This window comes from Rhinopithecus roxellana, chromosome 8 (assembly GCF_007565055.1).
Source record: "Rhinopithecus roxellana isolate Shanxi Qingling chromosome 8, ASM756505v1, whole genome shotgun sequence".
In the NCBI taxonomy this organism is placed as follows: domain Eukaryota; kingdom Metazoa; phylum Chordata; class Mammalia; order Primates; family Cercopithecidae; genus Rhinopithecus; species Rhinopithecus roxellana.
In genome coordinates, this window is record NC_044556.1 from 66,577,261 (window position 1) to 66,598,073 (window position 20,813).

Sequence of the window (20,813 nt, forward strand, 5' to 3'; positions counted from 1 at the left end):
GAAACTCCCCTTTTTAAAACCAGATCTTGTGAGACTTACTCTCATGAGAACAGCAGGGAAAGACCCTGCCTCATAATTCAATCACCTCCCACTGTGTTCCTCCCACAACACATGGGAATTGTGGGAGTTACAATTCAAGATGAGATTTGTGTGGGGACACAGCCAAACCAAATCAATCCCCTTTGTTCTTATCTTTCTAGTTCCAGGAGAGGGATTCTATTTTTCCCCCTTTTCTAACTCCTGCCACTATTTTAAATGACTTTGAAATGTATTGATGCAGTTCTTTGGCCTCTTCATTCACTTCCCACTCCAACAACCCATTTCCATGGCTACACTCTGGATTTTGTGATCACTTATAATTTCTCTATTTCTCAAATCTTCCTAATCCCATGAATGCTATTCTATGGATATATCATATCTTTCCAACTCCAATTGACCCTGGAAGCCTCACATAACCTTCTCCTTAACTTCTCTTAATCTTTAGCCCATTATCCCTACTTAGTCCTCTTTTGATCAACCCCATGCCTAACTTCACTGTCTTCTCTTAGCCTGAGGCAAAACCTTTTTAATTCTGACCCGTTTGAGTACCTGATTGCGGACTCCCTTCTGCTGTACTGTGGGGTCAGCTCCAGGGATGATCACCCTACACCTGCCCCGATCTGTGAGGACTTGGGGAAAGATCATGTACCTATGCTGATCTGAAGCACTAAAGTGTATATACTTCTTATCAATTTACTTTCTTTCTCCTTTTAAGCTCCTGCCAGTCTCCTGAGTTTTAATTCTATGCTCTTGCCCTTGCAGATAATCTGGCCCTCTGCTCATAGACAAAATAAAGCCAGATATAAGTATCTCCAGATTATCTTTTCTCCATCTCCAGCTTGTCTACATTGTCACACATTTTTGATTTTTTATCTAGTCTTAGAAGAAAACCATGTGTATTTTTGTTTAAAAATAACCTGTTCGCGGTTCTTGATATAATCCCTTCCGGTTTTCCTACTCTTGTTCCTCCATTCCATGATCTTTGCTCCATCAAATCCTCCCTTTATTTTAACTCAAACATCTCTCTATGGATAATATCATAACTGTCTACAAAAATGCTGTTCATTCTACAACTTCCTTCCCTTGATTCTGCCCTGCTTTTATGAGCCCTGAAAGTTATTGTCTAATCTCTCACTCTTCATTCACTTACTAACATTTAAAAAGAGCACTATGATTCAAGAAAACATGATTTAAACAATAAAAGAGCAGATTTTTTTCTTCATTTTGTTTCTTTCTCATTCATTCTTTATTCACCATGCATGATACATACATTAGCAGAACTTGCAACATGTAGACTTTCAAGAACTAGTTATGTGACTATTAAATTCTCATGCAAATCAAAGACAAGGTGTATAAAGAGATATAATAAATAAAAACAGATGAAGGAAAAGACAGAATGAAGGAAAAGGTTTCACCGGTGGGAAAAAGGGAGGAGTTGGTGGTGCTTTCCACTTGAGTCCAGTGAGGAGGTCTTATTTGATCCTTTGAAAGGTGACATGTGTCTCCTGCAGTTGGAGAGACCAGTGCATTGATATCTATCTTAGATCTGGCAAATCTAACTGACAAGAAACAGTCTAGCTAGATTTGGATAGGTAAGTTGGAAGACAATGCCCCGCATATCTTATACTCCCAGAGTTCATCATGACAAGGAAGACTATGTATTTCTCATGACCAGATGAAGACCACAAGGAAGAGAGACAGGGTTAGGTTGTCTTAGTGTGTCCTCAAAGTACCACTTAGAAGACAAAGGGGCCTGTGTAGAGAAAAGGACAAGATTCCTGTGGGCTACAGAATTAATAAGCAGGCCGGGCGCGATGGCTCAAGCCTGTAATCCCAGCACTTTGGGAGGCCGAGACGGGCGGATCACGAGGTCAGGAGATCGAGACCATCCTGGCTAATACGGTGAAACCCCGTCTCAACTAAAAAAATACAAAAAACTAGCCGGGCGCGGTGGCGGGCGCCTGTAGTCCCAGCTACTCCGGAGGCTGAGGCAGGAGAATGGCGGGAACCCGGGAGGCGGAGCTTGCAGTGAGCTGAGATCCGGCCACTGCACTCCAGCCTGGGCGACAGAGCGAGACTCCGTCTCAAAAAAAAAAAAAAAAAAAAAAAAAGAATTAATAAGCAACCAGTCAAAAAGAAAATGCATCTGACTGCACTAAAACAAAAGGCGAGTGATACCTGGTGGTGAGAAAGATGAATGAAGAAGTCAGGAAGGTACCACTGTCAGTGATAAGTCAGTTTTATGTATATGCAGGACCAGAAACAATAGACTGCTTTGGGTGGTGCTAGTCCTGTAGCACAGAAGGGCATGGAGAAAGATATTTTAAAATGTGACAATGAGAATTGCTTGAGTTTGGACTTTTGTTCAACATTGAAAAGAGATAAAAATGAGTTTTCTCATTTTTATGTTTTTTCACTCCTCTTTTGAATTATACTGTTCTTGAACCTTTTTTTTTTTTTTTGACTTCTGGTTGTTATTGAGTATACACTAACATTAGCTATATTGAAAACATGTAACAATTGGCTAAGATATATGGGATTCCATCAAGTATAAGATATTTTTGTTTCTTAAAGGAAAAAATTCACATGTAGTGTAAATGTATATAGACATGCAGTATAGGGAAACAGCTATGACCTGATGTTAAAACAATTTTTTTGAAAACAGAGTAGATTCCAAATCAATTGAATCTACTTTGAAATCTAGGCACTGTTGTAGGTTGTTACGAATAGAAATGTGTACCTTTATAAAAATTGCAATGCAGTTATAACAAATGGAAATTAAAATATTAATTTTCAAAATATACAGTAGATTGTAAGTATCTTATTATGAAAGGGGAAGGTACAAGTATCATGTTACTTCTTCATCAATTTGGAAAATAACCTCGCCTCTTTATCTGCCTAGTTCACATATTCCCTACCTTCCTCATGCTCTATTTGTTGGACACAACAAGGTTTGCTATATTGTTTCCACCCTTCCTGCAGCCTCTACATGAGGCGGCAGGCTAACCAATCTACCTTCTCTGGTCATAGCCTTGCTGCCTTGATCATGTCCTAGCTAGATGAAAGGGAGATAAGTATGTTCTTGAAAATGTCTGTTCTTTAAATAAAGATTGGAGTGTTGACTAATATACAGGATTAGACATTCTATTTTCTGAATTGAATTTGTATTTTGCAATGTAAAGTAACTGTAGGACATTCTATTGCCTGAGAAAGACCAGAAAAGCCATGTGACTAACTAATTTTACATCCACGTGGTACATCGGGAAATTAGCTCCATATTATACATTTAAAGGGTCAGTAAAAGACAAAAGTAAAACTGATTTATGATTGCTTCTCATGACTCATGGTTTTTCAATGTGCTGGTCATTTCATTGTTCCCCTTTATTTCTTAAAATTACCTCTTCCTTTGGCTTCTGAGATTCTACTTCTCTTATTTGTTTTCTATCTCTTTTGCTGGTTACTCCTTTTTAGTATGTCCTTTCAATTTCCACAACTGTGTCCCTGATTTCAATCACTACATACATGTTAATGGCTCTCAAACATATGATCATGTCTGCCATGCACTCTAGGCCTGTAGCCAGCTGTCTCTCTGAGTTTTACGCTTGCAAGTCCCTCGTGCATTTCATTTTTAATATAGTCAGCACAGAACTAACCATTACTTCCTCATCTCCCCCCAAATAAAAATTAGTCTCATGCCATCTCATGCTATCATCATCTTGGTGAAAAAGACATAAAACTTCAAATAATTATTTAAGTCCAAACTTCTCAAGTTTGAGTGGGGCTTAGATTCTTCTCAGGTCTGGCAGAATTGGCTCTGTTGTTAAGTAGAATGAGCCTACGGGCTACTGCTGGAAAGTGCTATGGAAAGAAGAGCCACTCTCTAAAAAGAATAGAAAGAATAAAGCTTCCCATGGCCATATGGGACCCAAGGAGATCAGCAGGATTTGTCTCTTACTAAATCAGTCGTGTGGAATGCTGGTAACTTGACTTGACCCTCCTATCCTACTGATGAATTCAGCTGTCTCTTTTCACTTCAACTTTGATAATCATTACAGAGGAAATCCTGTAGCACAGAAGGGCATGGAGAAAGATATTTTAAAATGTGACAATGAGAATTGCTTGAGTTCGGACTTCTGTTCAACACTGAAAAGAGATAAAAATGAGTTTTCTCATTTTTATGTTTTTTCACTCCTCTTTTGAATTATACTGTTCTTGAACCTTTTTTTTTTTTTTTGACTTCTGGTTGTTATTGTGTATACACTAACATTAGCTATACTGAAAACATGTAACAATTGGCTAAGATATATGGGATTCCATCAAGTATAAGAAATTTTTGTTTCTTAAAGGAAAAAATTCACATGTAGTGTAAATGTATATAGATATGCAGTATAGGGAAACAGCTATGACCTGATGTTAAAACAATTTTTTTGAAAACAGAGTAGATTCCAGATCAATTGAATCTACTTTGAAATCTAGGCACTGTTGTAGGTTGTTACAAATAGAAATGTGTACATTTATAAAAATTGCAATGCAGTTATAACAAATGGAAATTAAAATATTAATTTTCAAAATATACAGTAGATTGTAAGTATCTTATTATGAAAGGGGAAGGTACAAGTATCATGTTACTTCTTCATCAATTTGGAAAATAACCTCGCCTTCTTATCTGCCTAGTTCACATATTCCCTACCTTCCTCATGCTCTATTTGTTGGACACAACAAGGTTTGCTATATTGTTTTCTCTTGGTTTATTTTCTACACATTTTTTTGTATTCCCAAGGGCAAAATAAATAAAATAAAACAGACCTTGACCCTAAACTACACAACCAACAACAAAAATCCATGCAACACAACAATAACTTTCTGTGACCAAGCTGGAAAATCGTTTGCCTCTTTCCATCTAAGTGGTTTATTCTTCAAAAGTTACCAGAAAAAAGGGGGCATGGATTTAAAAAAGCTGATCCTAGTGCAAACATTACTCCATTTACCTCTGACACATAAAGCAAACATGATTTAATCAGTATCAAAAACAATGAAGCAAAAAAAAAAAAAGTCTGCCCACTGAAAAATCAATAATGCAAAAAGGTATATAGTGTTTGTCTAACCCAAAAACAGTGAGACAAAAATGGGCCATATTTAATTCATCTCAGTTGGTAGTGGAGACCCATATTTGACACCCTGCACTTACTGGCACTGTTCTCAAGATGACCTGTGACTAGGACTGCTCTGCCCCACAGCCACCAGGACTGCTTCAGTTCATCTGGTACCCCACAGTTGTCTTACATAACAACCACACATCACAACTCCCAAAAGTTTCTTCCCTAATGATATACCCTCTCTATATTCTATGTTACCTTGTTTTAAGCCTTAAGGAGTTAGTAGTGTCACTATTTGTCCTGTTTACTAGCTGACACACATTGAAGTTGTCCATAGAGAGTAAGACACCAAGGCTGGTTAGGGAGAATAAAGGCTCAGACTTTTGGAGATAAAATACAGGGAAGTTCTTCTATGCCCAGATTATTTTTGGTTTTACTGCACATGTTCTACATTTCAGCACTAGGTTATAGATTTGGTCCAGTAATCTTTTCACAGGCCTTTTTCTGATTGATCTCAGTTGGTCTTTTTTCTGAGAACCAGGTCAATGACTTCAAATGAAAGCAGATAACTTTCTTGTCAACTGATTTCCTTTTATGGTGTGATAATGGAAAAATTAGGGAGTGTGCCTCATAGATTCCCTCTCCTCAGTGACTCTTTGTCAGACAGCTGGCTGTCATCTGGGGTGACAGGGTAAATGGGCCACAAGCCTGTCATCATCTGGCAGCCAAGGCAGGGCTTTCTCACAAGGTAGTGGCAGATTTCCAAGAAAGAAAGCAGAAACATGCAAAGACACTTGAGGCCTGAACCACCAGGATGTTACTTTTGCCTTATTCTACTGGCCAAAGCAAGGCACGCAGCTTGACCATGTTTGGAAGTGGTGGGGAATAAATAGACTCTCCTTTGTGATGGGTAGAACTAACTATACAGTTAGCTGCAAAGGACCTGCACGGAGGGGAAGGTGAAGAGTTGCGATTTTTGCAATCTCCTATGGCTGCCAAACCGTATATTCTCCCTTAATTTAGATGATATACGATCCAATAAGAAGTATCAGTTTTTATATATTAGTAGCATTTATTCAATGTGATGTAATAGGAGTAACACGCAATTGGACATCAGAATATCCAGGTTTCAGTTTTGTCTTTTCCACTAGACCAGATATAGTAGCTTCCTATTACTGGTGGAATAAAATACCTCAAACTCAGTGGCTTAAAACAGCATGAAATTTTATTATCTTACAGTTCTGGAAATCAGAGGCTCCAAATGAGTTTCACTAGGCTAAAATCAGGCCTGTATTTCTCCTGGAGATTCTAGGAAAAAAACCATTTCCTTGATTTTCCCAGCTTTTAGAGACCTCTTTCTTTCTTTCTTTCTTTCTTTCTCTCTCTCTCTCTCTCTCTCTCTCTCTTTCTTTCTTTCTTTCTTTCTTTCTTTCTTTCTTTCTTTCTTTCTTTCTTTCTTTCTTTCTCTCTCTCTCTCTCTCTCTCTCTCTCTCTCTCTTTCTTTCCTTCTTTCTCCCTTCCTTCCTTCCTTACTTTCTTTTTTTCTTTTCTTTCCTTCTTTTTTTTGAGCTGGAGTTTTGCTCTTGTTGCCCAGGCTGGAGTGCAATGGTGTGATCTCGGCTCACTACAGCCTCTGCCTCCTGGGTTCAAATGATTCTCCTGCCTCAGCCTCCCAAGTAGCTGTAATTGTAAGCACACACCACCGCCCCCAGCTAATTTTGTATCTTTAGTAGAGATAAGGTTTCTCCATGTTGGTCAGGCTGGTTTTGGTTTTGAATTCACACCTCGGCCTCTCAAAGTGATGGGATTACAGGCGTGAGGCACTGTGCCCTGTGTACATTCTTTAGCTCATGGCTCCTTCCTTCATTTTCAAAGCCAGCAGAGCAGTGTTTCCTTGGACCTCTGCTTATGTCCTTACATGTTTTCTCTCTGACTTTTACCCTCCTGCCTTCCTTTATAAGGACCCTAGATTACATTGGGCATTGTTAGATATCCAGGATAATCTCCCCATCTCAAAATCCTTAATCAGATCTGCAAATTCCTTTTACCAAGTAAGGTAACATTCACGAGTTTGGGGGATTAGAACCTGGATATTGTTGGGGTGAGCATAATATGACCTGCTCTGCCAGAGTTTAGCAATCTATAGCCTGGGGGTCTGCCACATGTTTATGTAAATAGAGTTTTATTGGAGCACAACAATGTTAATTCTTTACATATTTTCTGTGGTTACTTTACTACTACAGCAGCAGCAGTGGAGTTGAGTTACAATAGAGTTCACACGGCCTGCAAAGCCTAAAATATTTACTATCTCATCCTTTATAGATAAAGATTGCTGACCTTGTAACTAGATTTACTGTCACCTTGGGCAAATTACTTATTCTCACTAAGCATAATAGAATCATAACTTTATAGACTGGGAAAGAACCTTAAAAGTAATTTTGGTTAAACTCTACCCTATACATTTCTCTGCATAAATCACCTTTTCAGAATAACTGGTGAATGGCCATTCAGCTTCTGCTCCAAAACATGGAACTAAAAGGAGCCCACTATCTCATGAAGTAGCTCATGTTTATTTCAAACATCTGTAATTCTGCAACAAATAGAAATATATTATTTATATTGACCAAAAAGTTGCAGTCTCTTGACTTTCTTACCTAGTCTTATTTCTGCCTTCTGAGACCATAGAGAATAAGTGAAATCTCTCTTCTTTCTGAGAGCACTTTAAAAATTTGATTCTGCTATCATATCTTAAAGTTATTTAGTTATTTGCATAAATACGTGGAGTGTCAACAAAGGAGAAAGAGATAGTGTTCTCAGATCAGAACATTGCTAAACAGGCTGCCTGGACTTAGCTGTCACTATTGCCTGGATGCAAGGGAGTCACTGCCCCTGGTCTAGCTTTTATGAGTTTCCCTATTTGTGCATGGGAAATTCACCAAAAAGGGTGGGTTTGCACACTGTTGACGTCTCCCTTTCAGATGAGGCACTTGCATTTCCTTGTTCAATAAATCATGTGAATATGGCTTTCAGCTCACACAACATGGATGCCCAAGCCTCAAATCCCTCTCTTATAATTCTGATTCCACCTCCAAGAGAATAAAGATGCTGTTAATAGGCTGTAACTAAAGGGAAAACTAAGAAGCTCAATGAAACCACAACTCCACTGTTAATCGGGGAAAACCAGACTCCTCTAGAGGGCACTGTAGCACTCACCGAATTCTGTGAACTGAGAACACTGTTCTAAGAGAATCTGAACAGAGACCAGCTCTTAAAGAAAGCTGTCCATTCCCTGGGAGTGAGGTTAGCGAGGGGGACAGAGTTAAGCCAATAAAAAGGGGCTCAAAAGAGCTAACTTGTTATTGGAGCTACAAACCATGTTTAGATTAATCTCTGGTGTCCTATCCTAAGTCTAAAGCTTCCCTGGTGCTTTATTCACAATCAATTCCTGTATCCGACAATATTTACCTAATCCTTACTGTGCGCTAGTCTTTGTGTTAGGCACTGATGGAAAAAAACAAAAACAAAAACAAAAACAAAAACAAACAAACAAAAAACTCTGCCCAATTTTGCCAATTTGCCTTGAAGTCTCTTTCTGTTTTGTTTATTAGTAATCCTTATCTAAAATCCCTTAGCAATTGGAGTTCTCTTTCTCCTTCATTCTTTGTGTTGAATGATGTCTCATCATCCCCGTCAACAAGTTAGAAGACCGGGAGTAACTCTATACCTATCCTCCCTTCTCTTTTCAATTTGGCATCCCATTCTACCAATTTTACTTAACATTTCTCAGGTGTATCCTGCTCATTTCCATTGCTCCTTGCCACTGCCCTAAGGTAGCATGATCTTACTTCTGCTCACCTTTCCAGGTTTACCTATCACCATTTCCCATTCTGAATTTACATCCAAGAGTACTGAGCTGCTTGCAATTTCATACCTTGTTCTACTTTTTCTTTTTTTCTCTTTTTTTGCCCCTCCCCGACTTACCTGGCTTATTTCTACTCATCTTTTAACATTCAGCCCAAGCATCTCCTCCAAGAATCTTACTTAAAATTACCCTTCCCATCCCTTCTTCTGCTACCAGATTAGGTGAGTTGCCCCATTTCTGGACCTTTAGAGTCTGGATACATCTTTATTAATGCTCTTTCCATTTTATCTTGCATACAAGATTGTGAGCACCTTGAGGACGGGGGCAATTCTATATGATTCATCTCTATATCCTTGATGTTTATTCCAGTCCTGGAACATAGCTGGCCCTCAATGAATGTTATTTATGTCAATCAATATTTAAATCAATTTGATAGTACCCATGAGCTGAGGCCCCAGACAGAGGAGGGGTGTACAAAGAGAAATGTCAATAAAATGACCTATGTATCTTGGGATATATCTCTGGGCCTCCTACAGCAGTTCTCCCTCAGATGATAAATTTTCTGACAATGATGTGCATTACTGAAACATATTCCTTTCATTAATAGTTAGGTTTCTTCAACAGTAATAATTAGGATAACACTTTCTCTCACTGTTTCCACAACTGGAAGAAACTCCTAGGAAAGGAAAGTATATAAATTTGTGATTTAGGAGACAGAGGCCAACTTCTCTCCCATTGTAACCAGTAAATACAGAGTTATGTAAGGGTCCAAAGAGTACTATCATAGCAAAGTGCTGGCAGAGATTAGCGATGCTTTACTCCTGTTTTGTTTACCATAATGAACTGGTCAATAAACATCACAAATTGTTTATCTATATAAATCTTGACAGATTACTCTTTATGAAATCCATTTAGCAAGTGAGGTTTTCCCATAAGGATGAAAAATGAAGATTTTAAACAGATTGTGGGAGAAGCTCTGGCTGTACCAAGAGAGTCAGTGTAATAAAGGTTTCTTTATATTAATATTACAAAAACCATTTATCCTGGCAAAATCAATATTGCAATTCATCTTAGTTTGGTGTTTCTCTTTCTAAGCTTAAAATGTCTTTTCCTTTATTATGTATAATTTTGTTTTAATAAATGTGAAATATATTTCATTTAGGAGGTACTCTTGAGGAGGGATAACTTATAAAATGACATCAAACTTGTAGCTTATTTGCTAAAGAGTCTTGGAAATGTTTAAAATTATATTTGAGTGGCAGAGAAATCTAAAGGAATCATTTTATTTAATCATTAATTACAAAATTATCCCCAGTGTCCTTTGGGGTAAAAACAAACTACAATGTTCAGAAAAGTCTTCTCCTGTGAACTTCATTTAGGAAAAATTCTTACTGAAGTCAAGCGATTATAACAAGTCAGATAAGTTGACTATAACAATGGCTTGGATAAGAGACTATAAAATTAAGAATAGACACATTTAATTGCTCAAAACACTGCATGCTTTGGATGGAAAAAAATAGAACTACACCAAGGAACGGAATTATGTTATACACTGGAAGCTATTACTCTAAATGTAGTATATGTAAAATAAGTGTGATTGTTCCAGGAGTGAATGGTAATAAAAACTGAAATACTCAAGAGACACTTATGCATGAGTGGTGCAGTTATACATATATACACAAACACACACACACACACACACACACACATTGAGAGAAGCTTTTCTCTTATTGTTTATGCACACTAAGATTATATTAAAAGCCTATAAACAATAGACTCTACATAATAGCATGTAATGAAATTAAGAGCAAATCAAATATTTTTGCATCTATGATTCCATTTTAATTATAATACATAATTTTCTCAGCTCTAAAACTTAACCTAAACAAAACTTCTATATGAAATGAAATTCTGATGTAATGTGTATAGATAAAAGACCTAATATAGTTGTTTGAAGGGGGAAAATGTCCTTTTATCATGACCATAAAAAGGGCAAACTACAGTACAGTGGTTTTCAAGAAAAACTGTACTTTATTTATTCCCAAGGGGATATTAGTCCATAAAACAAATTTGCAGCTTATTTGGCAGTCTTAGCTTTTATCAGCCTTTTTAAGGGCGTTGAATGATTACTCAAGAGATCACACTGTAAAAATTGCAGTGGGGAAAAGTAGCTCCATCCATTCAGCATCTTTATTAGAACATAGAGGTGAATCCAGTTGACATTTTAAACGTACCACAAGGAGAGTACCTTTTTAATGGTGAGTGGTCTTCTTACATGTGCTCTTTTGCTTCTCTACTACCTCATGGCACCAACATTGCTTATCCTCATCAGTGCCATTGGCATAGGCTACATGTTTGAATAATTCACTGTGAGGGAACAAATTTTATTTGCTATTATGGCAAAATGCCACTACTGGTATTTTTACAGTCAACTTTGGATCCAAGAAATTTAAGCTGCAATAAAGTTATCTTATTATATTTACATCATTTGCATCTTTTCATAAATCAGAATAATACTGTATTCTCCAACCATTGTGGATAGATAAGTTTAGTTCATAAAATAGAAGCTGAAATATAACCCATATTAAGGCATCAACAATATTTGAACCTGTCTTCCTCAAGCAATTTTCTTAGTGAAATTTAGCCTTCATAGAACTAACTATAGAATTTTAAGAGTTTTAGGGAGAGCAATGATTTACCCCTGGTTTTCTATTTTTGCAATTGGATAGTCACTTGAAAAGATAATTTTATGGGTATCTAATCTAAATTTTTAGCTGACAGGAGAACTGCTTTTGTAAAAGCAAAATTTACAGTATTCCTAATTGAACAACTGGATTCAAACTAATCTGTAAGATATACTGTGGGATTTTAAAAAGCAATATAACATCTTTTTTGCTATTAGTTAGTTTATAAAGAGAAAGCTTTATACAGGTTTTACCAGGAGCAGTAGTTTTATAAACATCTTTTCTATTTTCCTTTATTTTATGTTGATTCTATATTTGTTTAGCTCAAGCATTCTTTTCAATTTGTTGGCTAAAACAAACCGTCTTACTCTACAATGCTATTGGTAGGTGTAACTTATACTATGAATTATTAATCAAAACACTATTCTCTTTGATGGTTTATTTGTCTTGTTTTCAGATGTCAGCCTTGTAATTGTCATCTCTCAGGAGCCTTGAATGAAACCTGCCACTTGGTCACAGGCCAGTGTTTCTGTAAACAATTTGTCACTGGCTCAAAGTGTGATGCTTGTGTTCCCAGTGCAAGCCACTTGGATGTCAACAATCTATTGGGTTGCAGCAAAAGTAAGTGAACTCTGGCTCAGTGCTGGTTTGTGAAGCAGCATCTTGCAGGGGACTGCATCTCATTGTTTTCTTTCTCCATTTAGAACTCATCAGAAAGACTTAGTACAATGTGAAGAATGTAGGTAAGAGACGGAAAAAAAAAAAAAAAACACATTCAGTGAAATATGTGTGCTTTTCCTTGATTAGACAATTGGAAATGATAATACAATTATGTTCGTAGTGGGAAATTTACAATGGTTTGTTGGAATGAAATCAACAATGAGGTGATTAAATTCCTAGGTGTTCCCAGACCAAGGGTTTTCCCAGGACACAGGACTTTCAGTGGTAAAATCAGGACAGTACTGGTTAAACCAAAATAGTTGGTTTAACTAGACAAAGACATTTTCATGTAAGTTTTTGTTTGTTGTTTGCTTTTTTAACAAATAAGGGGTGTATTATTGTTTATTATAAGTTTGATATTCTTCCATCCCCCAAAGTTTATGGGCACTATTATATCATTAGTTGTTTATTGACATTATAATAATTAGTATCATCCACCACAGCATATTACTCACCCTATAATTGATATTTCTTTCTACTTTAAGTTACACTAATTCAAATATCTCTCACATTTATATTTTTAATTCCTTAAAGCCAAAGATTCCATGTAAGTATCTTTTGACTTCTCAACATCACTTCTCAGTTCCTTGAATTGACCTCACAAGGTCACCTGCAGTTCTACAATTTCATAACATATTGACCATTTTCCTATATTTACTTCAAGATCATACATCCTTACCTTTTCCAGAATTCCTAAGAAATGCCTGCTGGGAACATGTGGTAGGAGCCCTCTACAACATATTGTGCTATGCATATTCTCCTTGGGGTGTCCTGAGACTGTCATGAGTCACAATGATAGGAAACGCCACAAGTCATGACAGATCATCACAAACCAGCATGTCTGGAACTCTGCTATCTACATTTAAGGGGAGAGGGAGAGAAATAAGTAATGGAATATTGGACTCCAAAACGACTGTACTAGATTTTGAGGTAATGGAAAGCAAGACGTAGCTAGTGATTAAGAAGGTGTATTCATATTTTGTACCTGTGTAGCTTCTCTTCAGCATCCCACGTTTCATCAGTCCCTCTGATTTCAGAATAAGTAAAACTAGGTATTCATGCTTCTTTTGGGAAGGAACTATCGTAATTCCTTTCATATATAAATACAGTCTAAACACAAATCTGGACTTCACTGGCCACTTAATTACGATGTGTCATATATTGATTAGCAATACAATTGATTGCTTTGTATGCAACAAAAATTCTAGCATATTCCTTTTGGATATGAGTTGTAGATCATCATTTATAATGAAATTATGGTATCTAATCTTAGTGATTTCTGATTGATTCTGCCACTAATTTTGTGAAAATATTGGCCCCTGCTTTACTTTATGCTACCAACTCTTTCTTGCATTTGAGACACAGTCTGGGAATTATCTCTCAGGCAAAACTGGATAGTCATGTCACTGGAAAGCTAGTCTACAATTTTTAGTAGTGGTAGACATTTACTTTTATATTTTATTAACTGGACATTTTTTCCAAGTGTTTCTGATTTGTCAGAATTTTTAAAAACTTTCACATTCCTAATGATTCTTCCCTGGACATATTCCTTTTGGTTTTTGATCTCTTTAAAATCGTGATACATCATACTGAGCACAGTCCTTCAACTGCTTGTGGTTGTTGCTTCATCTGTTTTAGGTTTTTAACAAAATTTTCAAAAACACTGTGTAAAGTTAGAAGCTCAGCATCAGCAGAGGCAATTTATTAGAAACAAATGAGACAACATGCCTGTCTTCAAAGGGGTTCAAAACATAGCTAGAGTGACGGAAACTGATAATAGGAGGGGAGCAGAAAAATGTAAATGTTGGCATGAGGATGCAGGGTGCCAGCCTTCTCTCCTGTTCTAGCTTGATAATCACATGGTCCTTGTTTTGGATCCTTGCAGAAGCAGCCAGAACAACTGGCTTCACAAAGACATGATGAGATTGAGAGGAATGTAGTGCTATCTATTGTTGACACAGTGAGCTACCTCTGGCTAGTATTTTTCTCTGTATCCCACAGATGTCAAAAAGTGTTTTCATTTAAAATTAAAATTTCTCATGGTACCCCACTACACAGTTTGGGAACTGCAGGATTATAACCCTCATTATATCTTCTAGGGGCCACTAGCAATAGTTTAGTAATATCATCTGTGATTTCTTTTTCTTTCTTTTTTTTTTTTTGGCGGGCTATCAGGGTAGGAATCCTAGGATTTAATTTCCAAAATGTAAGAGGATTGAATTAAAATAAAGTAGTTAGACCTTTTCTTAGAGTCCATTTCCCTGCTGAGTGTTTCCCTTCTTTCCTTTAAATATTGGTTTCATGCTTTCAAAATGATAGTCATGCTTCTTGAGAGGAAGCAAAACAGGAACGAACATAAATTAAATAGTCCTCTTTTCTGTATTCTTTCTTAGTGAATGATATTACAGTTAGTTCAACCTTCTATGAACTGAACTAAAATCATACACACACACACACACACACAAGTATACAGTTAGCCACTTACTGTTTAGTAGTGTTTGTCTTCTTGACACTATTCTCGTTGTTATTTATTCATCTTCATATCCACATTTTTCTTTATCTCTCCTTACCAGAAAGCCTCCTCTAGCTCTCCTTTTATTAACAGCTTTATTAAAGTATGATTTACATATTATACATTTAACCACTTTAAGTATATGGTTTGATGGATTTTGGTACATTTATACTTGTGCAAGCATTATTATAATCCAATGGTAGAACACTTATGTCATTTCAAAAAAGTTCCTTTGTGCCCATTTCCAGGCAATCACGACTCCTACCTCTAGCCCCAAAAAACGAGTTATAGGGTCTTTGATGAGATAATTTTGCCTTTCCCAGGAGTTTTATATAAATGAAAGTATACGACATTTAGCCTTTTTACAATGTATAGGCTTTTGTATCTAGCTTCTTTCTCTTAACAAAATGTTTTTGAGGTTCAATCACATTGTTGCATGTCTCAGTAGATTCTTTAATTACTGAGTAGTATTTTATGGATATACTATATTTTATTTACCCATTGATCAGTTCATGCATAGATTGCTTTCAGTATTGGTCTGTTATGAATAATACATCCATGAACATATGGTTACAAGTGTCTGTGTGGACATTCGTCTTTACATCTCTTTATATCCTGAGAATAAAAAGGCTGGTTTGTATACTGAATATATTTTTAATGTTTTAAGGAACTGCCAAATTATTTTCCAACATGGCTGTATTATTTTACATTTACATTAGCAATTTATAAGAGGTCCAGTTACTCTATAGCCTCAGCAACATTTGGCATTGACTCTATTTCATTATAGCCATTCAGTGAGTGTGTAGTAGTATCTCATTGTGGTTTTAGTTTGCATTTTTCCTGGTGACTAATGTTGAACATCTTTTCATGTATATTGTCATTCATGTGATTTTTGGCAAAGTATCTTTCAAATATTTTGCCCGTATTTTAGTTGAGCTGTTAGTCCTCTTACTGAGTTAAAGAATTCCTTATTAATTTGGGATAAAATTTGCAAATAGTCATCCCATTCTGTGGATTTGGTTTTCATTTTCTTAATAGTATACTTTAAAGAGCAAAAGCTTTTACTTTTCATGAGGTCAATTTACTAAGCTTTTCCTTTATGGGTCATGTTTTTGTGTCCTATCTCAGAAATTTTGGGCTGACTCAATGTAAAAAAAAAAATTCTCCTTTATTATTTTAAAGTTTTACACTTAAACTTTTACATTTAGATCCATGAAATAATTTGAATTAGTTTTGTACATGGTATGAGTTAAGCATCTAAGTTTTTTATTTCATTTTTATTTTTTGACACATAGATATCCAAATGTTCCATTGACATTTGTTGAAATTGCTATCATTTCCCCATTGAATTACCTAAGCATCTCTGCAAAAATGCAGTTGACCCTATAGCTAACATCATATTCAAAAATGAAAGACTGAGATCTGAGATGGACATAATACAAAAATGTCCACATATTAGCCAGAGCAGGTAATCAAGAAAAAGTAAGCAAAAGTCTCCCAAATTAGAAAGTTGATTTTCTTTACTTGTAGATGATACGATTCTATATGTGGAATATCCAAACGAATTCACAAGAAAGCTACTAGAGCTAGAGCTAGCAAACAAATTCAGCAATGTTCTTTGTTACAAAATCAACACACAAAATTAGTTGTGTTTCTATATGCCAGCAATGAACAATCTGAAAAAGAAATTAAGAAAGCAATTTCACTTATAATGCATCAAAAATTTAACCAAGGAGATGAAGACTTGTACATTATCTGTTTTCTGTGTGCTTCCAGGAAACCTATAGTATAATTCTGCAATGTTATTTCTATTCACTGTTCCTTTTATGCTTAGCCATGTGCTCTCCAGTGTCCCATGAGTTTCATGCAGGATCCATGTGTGATCACTTTTCTATTAGGATACTAAGATAGAAGTCATTTTCCCCATGGGGAGGGGGGAGGGGGGAGTGATTGCATTGGGAGTTATACCTGATATAAATGACGAATTGATGAGTGCTGATGAGTTGATGGGTGCAGCACACCAACATGGCACAAGTATACATATGTAACAAACCTGCACGTTATGCACATGTACCCTAAAACTTAAAGTATAATAATAAAAAAAAAGAAGTAATTTTCCCATTAGTATATATTATCTGTGCGTATTTATTGCCAAATAAACCATTTATAATTATTGGGATGTAAGAATCAAGGATGCCTTCCAACCTACTGGAGGGTAGAGGAAATAAAGGTGATATTTATTGAGCAACTACTTTATACACACGCACACCCCTACATACATATGTGCATACCTACACACACATACACACGCACCCCTTATCTTCAAAATAACCTTGACAGGGAGACATTATCATTCTCTTAATATAAATGAGAAAAGGTTCAGAGAGTCCAATCAATATTTGATTGTAATCATACAACTACCAAAGTTCCAAAGTTGGAGATTCAAGCTCGTGGTTCCCAAAGAGATGGATCTAGTCACAGTATTATACTCTCATTCCATAAAAGGGAGTCTGGCATATGCAAATAGCATTCTTGGCAATTTTGATGAATGAATATATGAACATTTTCTAGGAATTCTACTTCAAGCACATAAAGGGTCAAGTTTTCTCATGCCCAAGATGTAATAATATTATTCTCAAAAGTGTTGGTAAGTCATCTAAACCTTCTGGTTTACGAAAATTTCAATTTAAATACCAAAGAGGTACTATTTATTTATGCTGTGGAGTCAGACAAGATTGTGGTTGACATGGTCATAGCAAGTAATCAGCTTAAACTGTTTGGAAAGAGCCTATGTGTGTGAAGAACTTTTGTTGCCAAGGAAATTTTCATGTAATGCAAATCATTTTCTACACCCTTTGACATGGGAGTGAAACATCTATCTCTCTTTCATTTTCATTCATCCCCAAAGCATTTTGCTGCCTTAGAAAATCATCTGAAGGTCAGTTTTGATTGCTCTAACTCTGAAATCTGTTGTGTTCCTGATAGCATGCAGAGTTTTAGATGAAATCACTAATATTCACTAAAAAATGTTAAATTGCCATGAATTGCAAGGTTGTTTGAGAGTGCCATAAATGAGGCAGTTTATGATATTTGTGGCTGCACCAAGAACAACAGGATTTCAAACTCTAAATTAAAATCCACTGAAAGGGTCAAATGCATTGTCAGTGTTCATCCGATCAACGTGACCATATCAAATATGCAAAATCCATGAATTCAAAAATGTAAGGTGCTATTCGGAAATAATTCTTTTCTCATGTGTCATTATGAGATTGTTGCTACTCTTTTCCTATGTCTAAATAGGCATATAGACTGTTGGAATGTTAATAGAACAATGCAAATTCCAAAGAAGAAAAAGACAAAAGGAGAGCAATGAGCATATATCTAGTTTGACTATTTTAAAACATATGATATAAATATTGTCTGCCTTAGGATCAGACTTTGTCTTTAGGAAGCCTATTCATAATACTTGGAATTTTATATATTTTACATTCAGTGCTGTGTAGAATAAAACAACTTTTTCCCCCTCTGTTCTCACACCACTATCAACATAGATAGTGAACAAGCAATTGTTCTACTTTGGTGAACAAGCAATTCTGCAGCATTAATATCCTGCAACCCAGTTCAATTCTTGCACTATATACCTGGAAGTAGTGGCAGATTCCACAGGTGAGGGCTCAGTTCCCAAGGCTGCCCCCAACTTCTAACACTACTCACAAGCTCCAGGTTATTTTGCCTGTGCTTGTAACCCTCTGGCTATAGATTGGGGTGGCTGTGACTCCCTCCTTGGGTTCAATTAATTTGGCAGATCAGCTCACAGAGCTCAGGAAGCACTTATTTTTACTGATTTATGATACAGGATATTACAAAGGATACAGATGAAGCAATGCATAGGACAAGACACGTGGAAAGGGGAGCAGAGCTTCCATGTTCTCCCTAGGTGTCCCACCTTCCAGGAACCTGCACGCATTTAACTACCTGGAGCTCTCCCTGTACCTCCACCGTCCCCCTGCCCCACAACCATGGCCTCTTGGACCTTTTTTGTGTGTGTGTGAGACAGAGTCTCTCTCTGTTGCCAGGCTGGAGTGCAGTGGTGATCTTGGCTCACTGCAACCTCTGACTCCCAGGTTCAAGCGATTCTCCTGCCTCAGCCTCCTGAGTAGCTGGGATTACAGGTGCATGCCATGATCCCTGGCTAATTTTTGTATTTTTAGTACAGTTGGGGTTTCACCTTGTTGCCCAGGATGGTCTCAATCTCCTGACCTCATGATCTGCCTGCCTCGACCCTTTATAGCAACTTCATTGGATAGGCATGACTGAAGCATGGATGTGGCAGACTACCACAATTACTACTTGAGACCATCACTATGACAGTTACTACTGTTACTGCTTGAGACCATCATTACAAGACTGAACAAAGGGGGATGAATACAGAAATGAAAACTAAAAACAAAAGTATTTCAAAGGAAGGGTAACATGGGAAGAAGGGGATCCCTGCTTCTCGTGAGCAAGGGCAGCTGCCTGAGCTTCCACAGCCCTTTGTATTTATTGGGTAGAAAGAGCAGGGAGGAGGAGGTAATGTTTGGTCAGTTGCTTGATTGATCACAGGTTCCTATTATTACTAACAGGCTTCAGATGTGCCTAATCACAAGAAACACTTGTGCCTGTGTTGTGACTGCCCTCAGCATTTCTTCTGGGTGCAGATACAGTTTGTCAGTTTGCCAACATCCTGCTTTCATGAGAACTTGCTGTTTACTCATATAGCCTCCAGTGGTATACTGAGTTGATCATGACCCTCATTCTTTTGGCCTTCAACACACGGACAGCTATGTAGAAATGTGATTTAAAGAAAAAGGGAGTATGATTTCGTACTAATTGACTGAGTGGGGAAAACCAGCAAGGCTGCCTATTCAGAGTCTTCTTGGCCTCTCTCTGCAGCGTTCATTCCTCCAGGGTATGGGACAGGACCCCTCTAAAATGAGGGTCTCATAACCCACAGTCAGACAAGGTAGGTCAGAAAATTTCCTTATGGCCAGCTCTAAGACAGAAAGGTGGAGGAAAATTAGAGTATATTTTTAGTTTCTGTGGCCTGCCTTGGGGAGAAAAAGGAACAGGTAGAAGCAGAACAGAAGAGATAGACCCTATTTTCTGAGGCCTACTTCTGAAGCCTCAAGCTCCCCAGTATTGTAACAGAAGACTGTCCTTCACCTGTATTGCTTTTAAATTGTTCTGAAGCTGCTTCAGGACCCCTGGACAAAAAACCAATACTTCAACAGAAGACATGCTTATTGTGTCAGTCACCAAGGAACTAACAAGGGCTGTGGAAGTTATGAGCCAGGAACCGTGGACAAAAACGCGCGCGTGTGTGTGTGTGTGTGTGTGTGTGTGTGTATGTGTGTGTGTGGTGTATAAAAATCAAAGTGCTCTTGAAATCCGTAACAATTTGATTATATCTTTTAGACAGAGTTCATACATTATATCTATTAAACAGAGTTCATCACTCATGGGTCCTGGTGAATTAGCAGTAGCTCTGAGGTGGAAGTCTTTGCCTAGTTTGCAGAATAACTTCATTTTACTGTTCTCTACTTTTCCACTTTGCTCTGTCCTCCAAGATTCTATGTGGTTTGCATCAGCAGCCTCCATTGCCCTCTGGCTTTTAGTTAGTTGATTTCAGCTGCTAGGAGGGACCCACCAAACATCTGAAGGGCAGGTGGAAAAGGAAGTCGAATATTTAATTCCCCACTCCCTGTGTCCAAGTAGAAGTGGCCTCAAGCTAACTGCATCCCTCCATGAGTGGTCATAGCTCCTGTCAGGTGATGCTCTTCATACAGTACTTTCTGTCCCTGAGTTTTGTCCCCATTTAAGCTAGAGACAGTGTGCAGAGAAGAGTTAACATAGCAAGC

At 37.2% G+C, this 20,813-nt stretch overlaps 1 protein-coding gene across 1 annotated transcript in view; it reads left to right on the forward strand.

The window, feature by feature from the left end:
• Positions 1 to 20,813, forward strand: part of USH2A (usherin) — an 825,608-nt gene that overhangs the window by 197,125 nt on the left and 607,670 nt on the right. Inside the window, exon 14 of the mRNA XM_030936493.1 lies at positions 12,139 to 12,302. Coding sequence (XP_030792353.1) covers positions 12,139 to 12,302 — 164 coding nt within the window. The remainder of the gene's footprint in view (positions 1 to 12,138; positions 12,303 to 20,813) is intronic.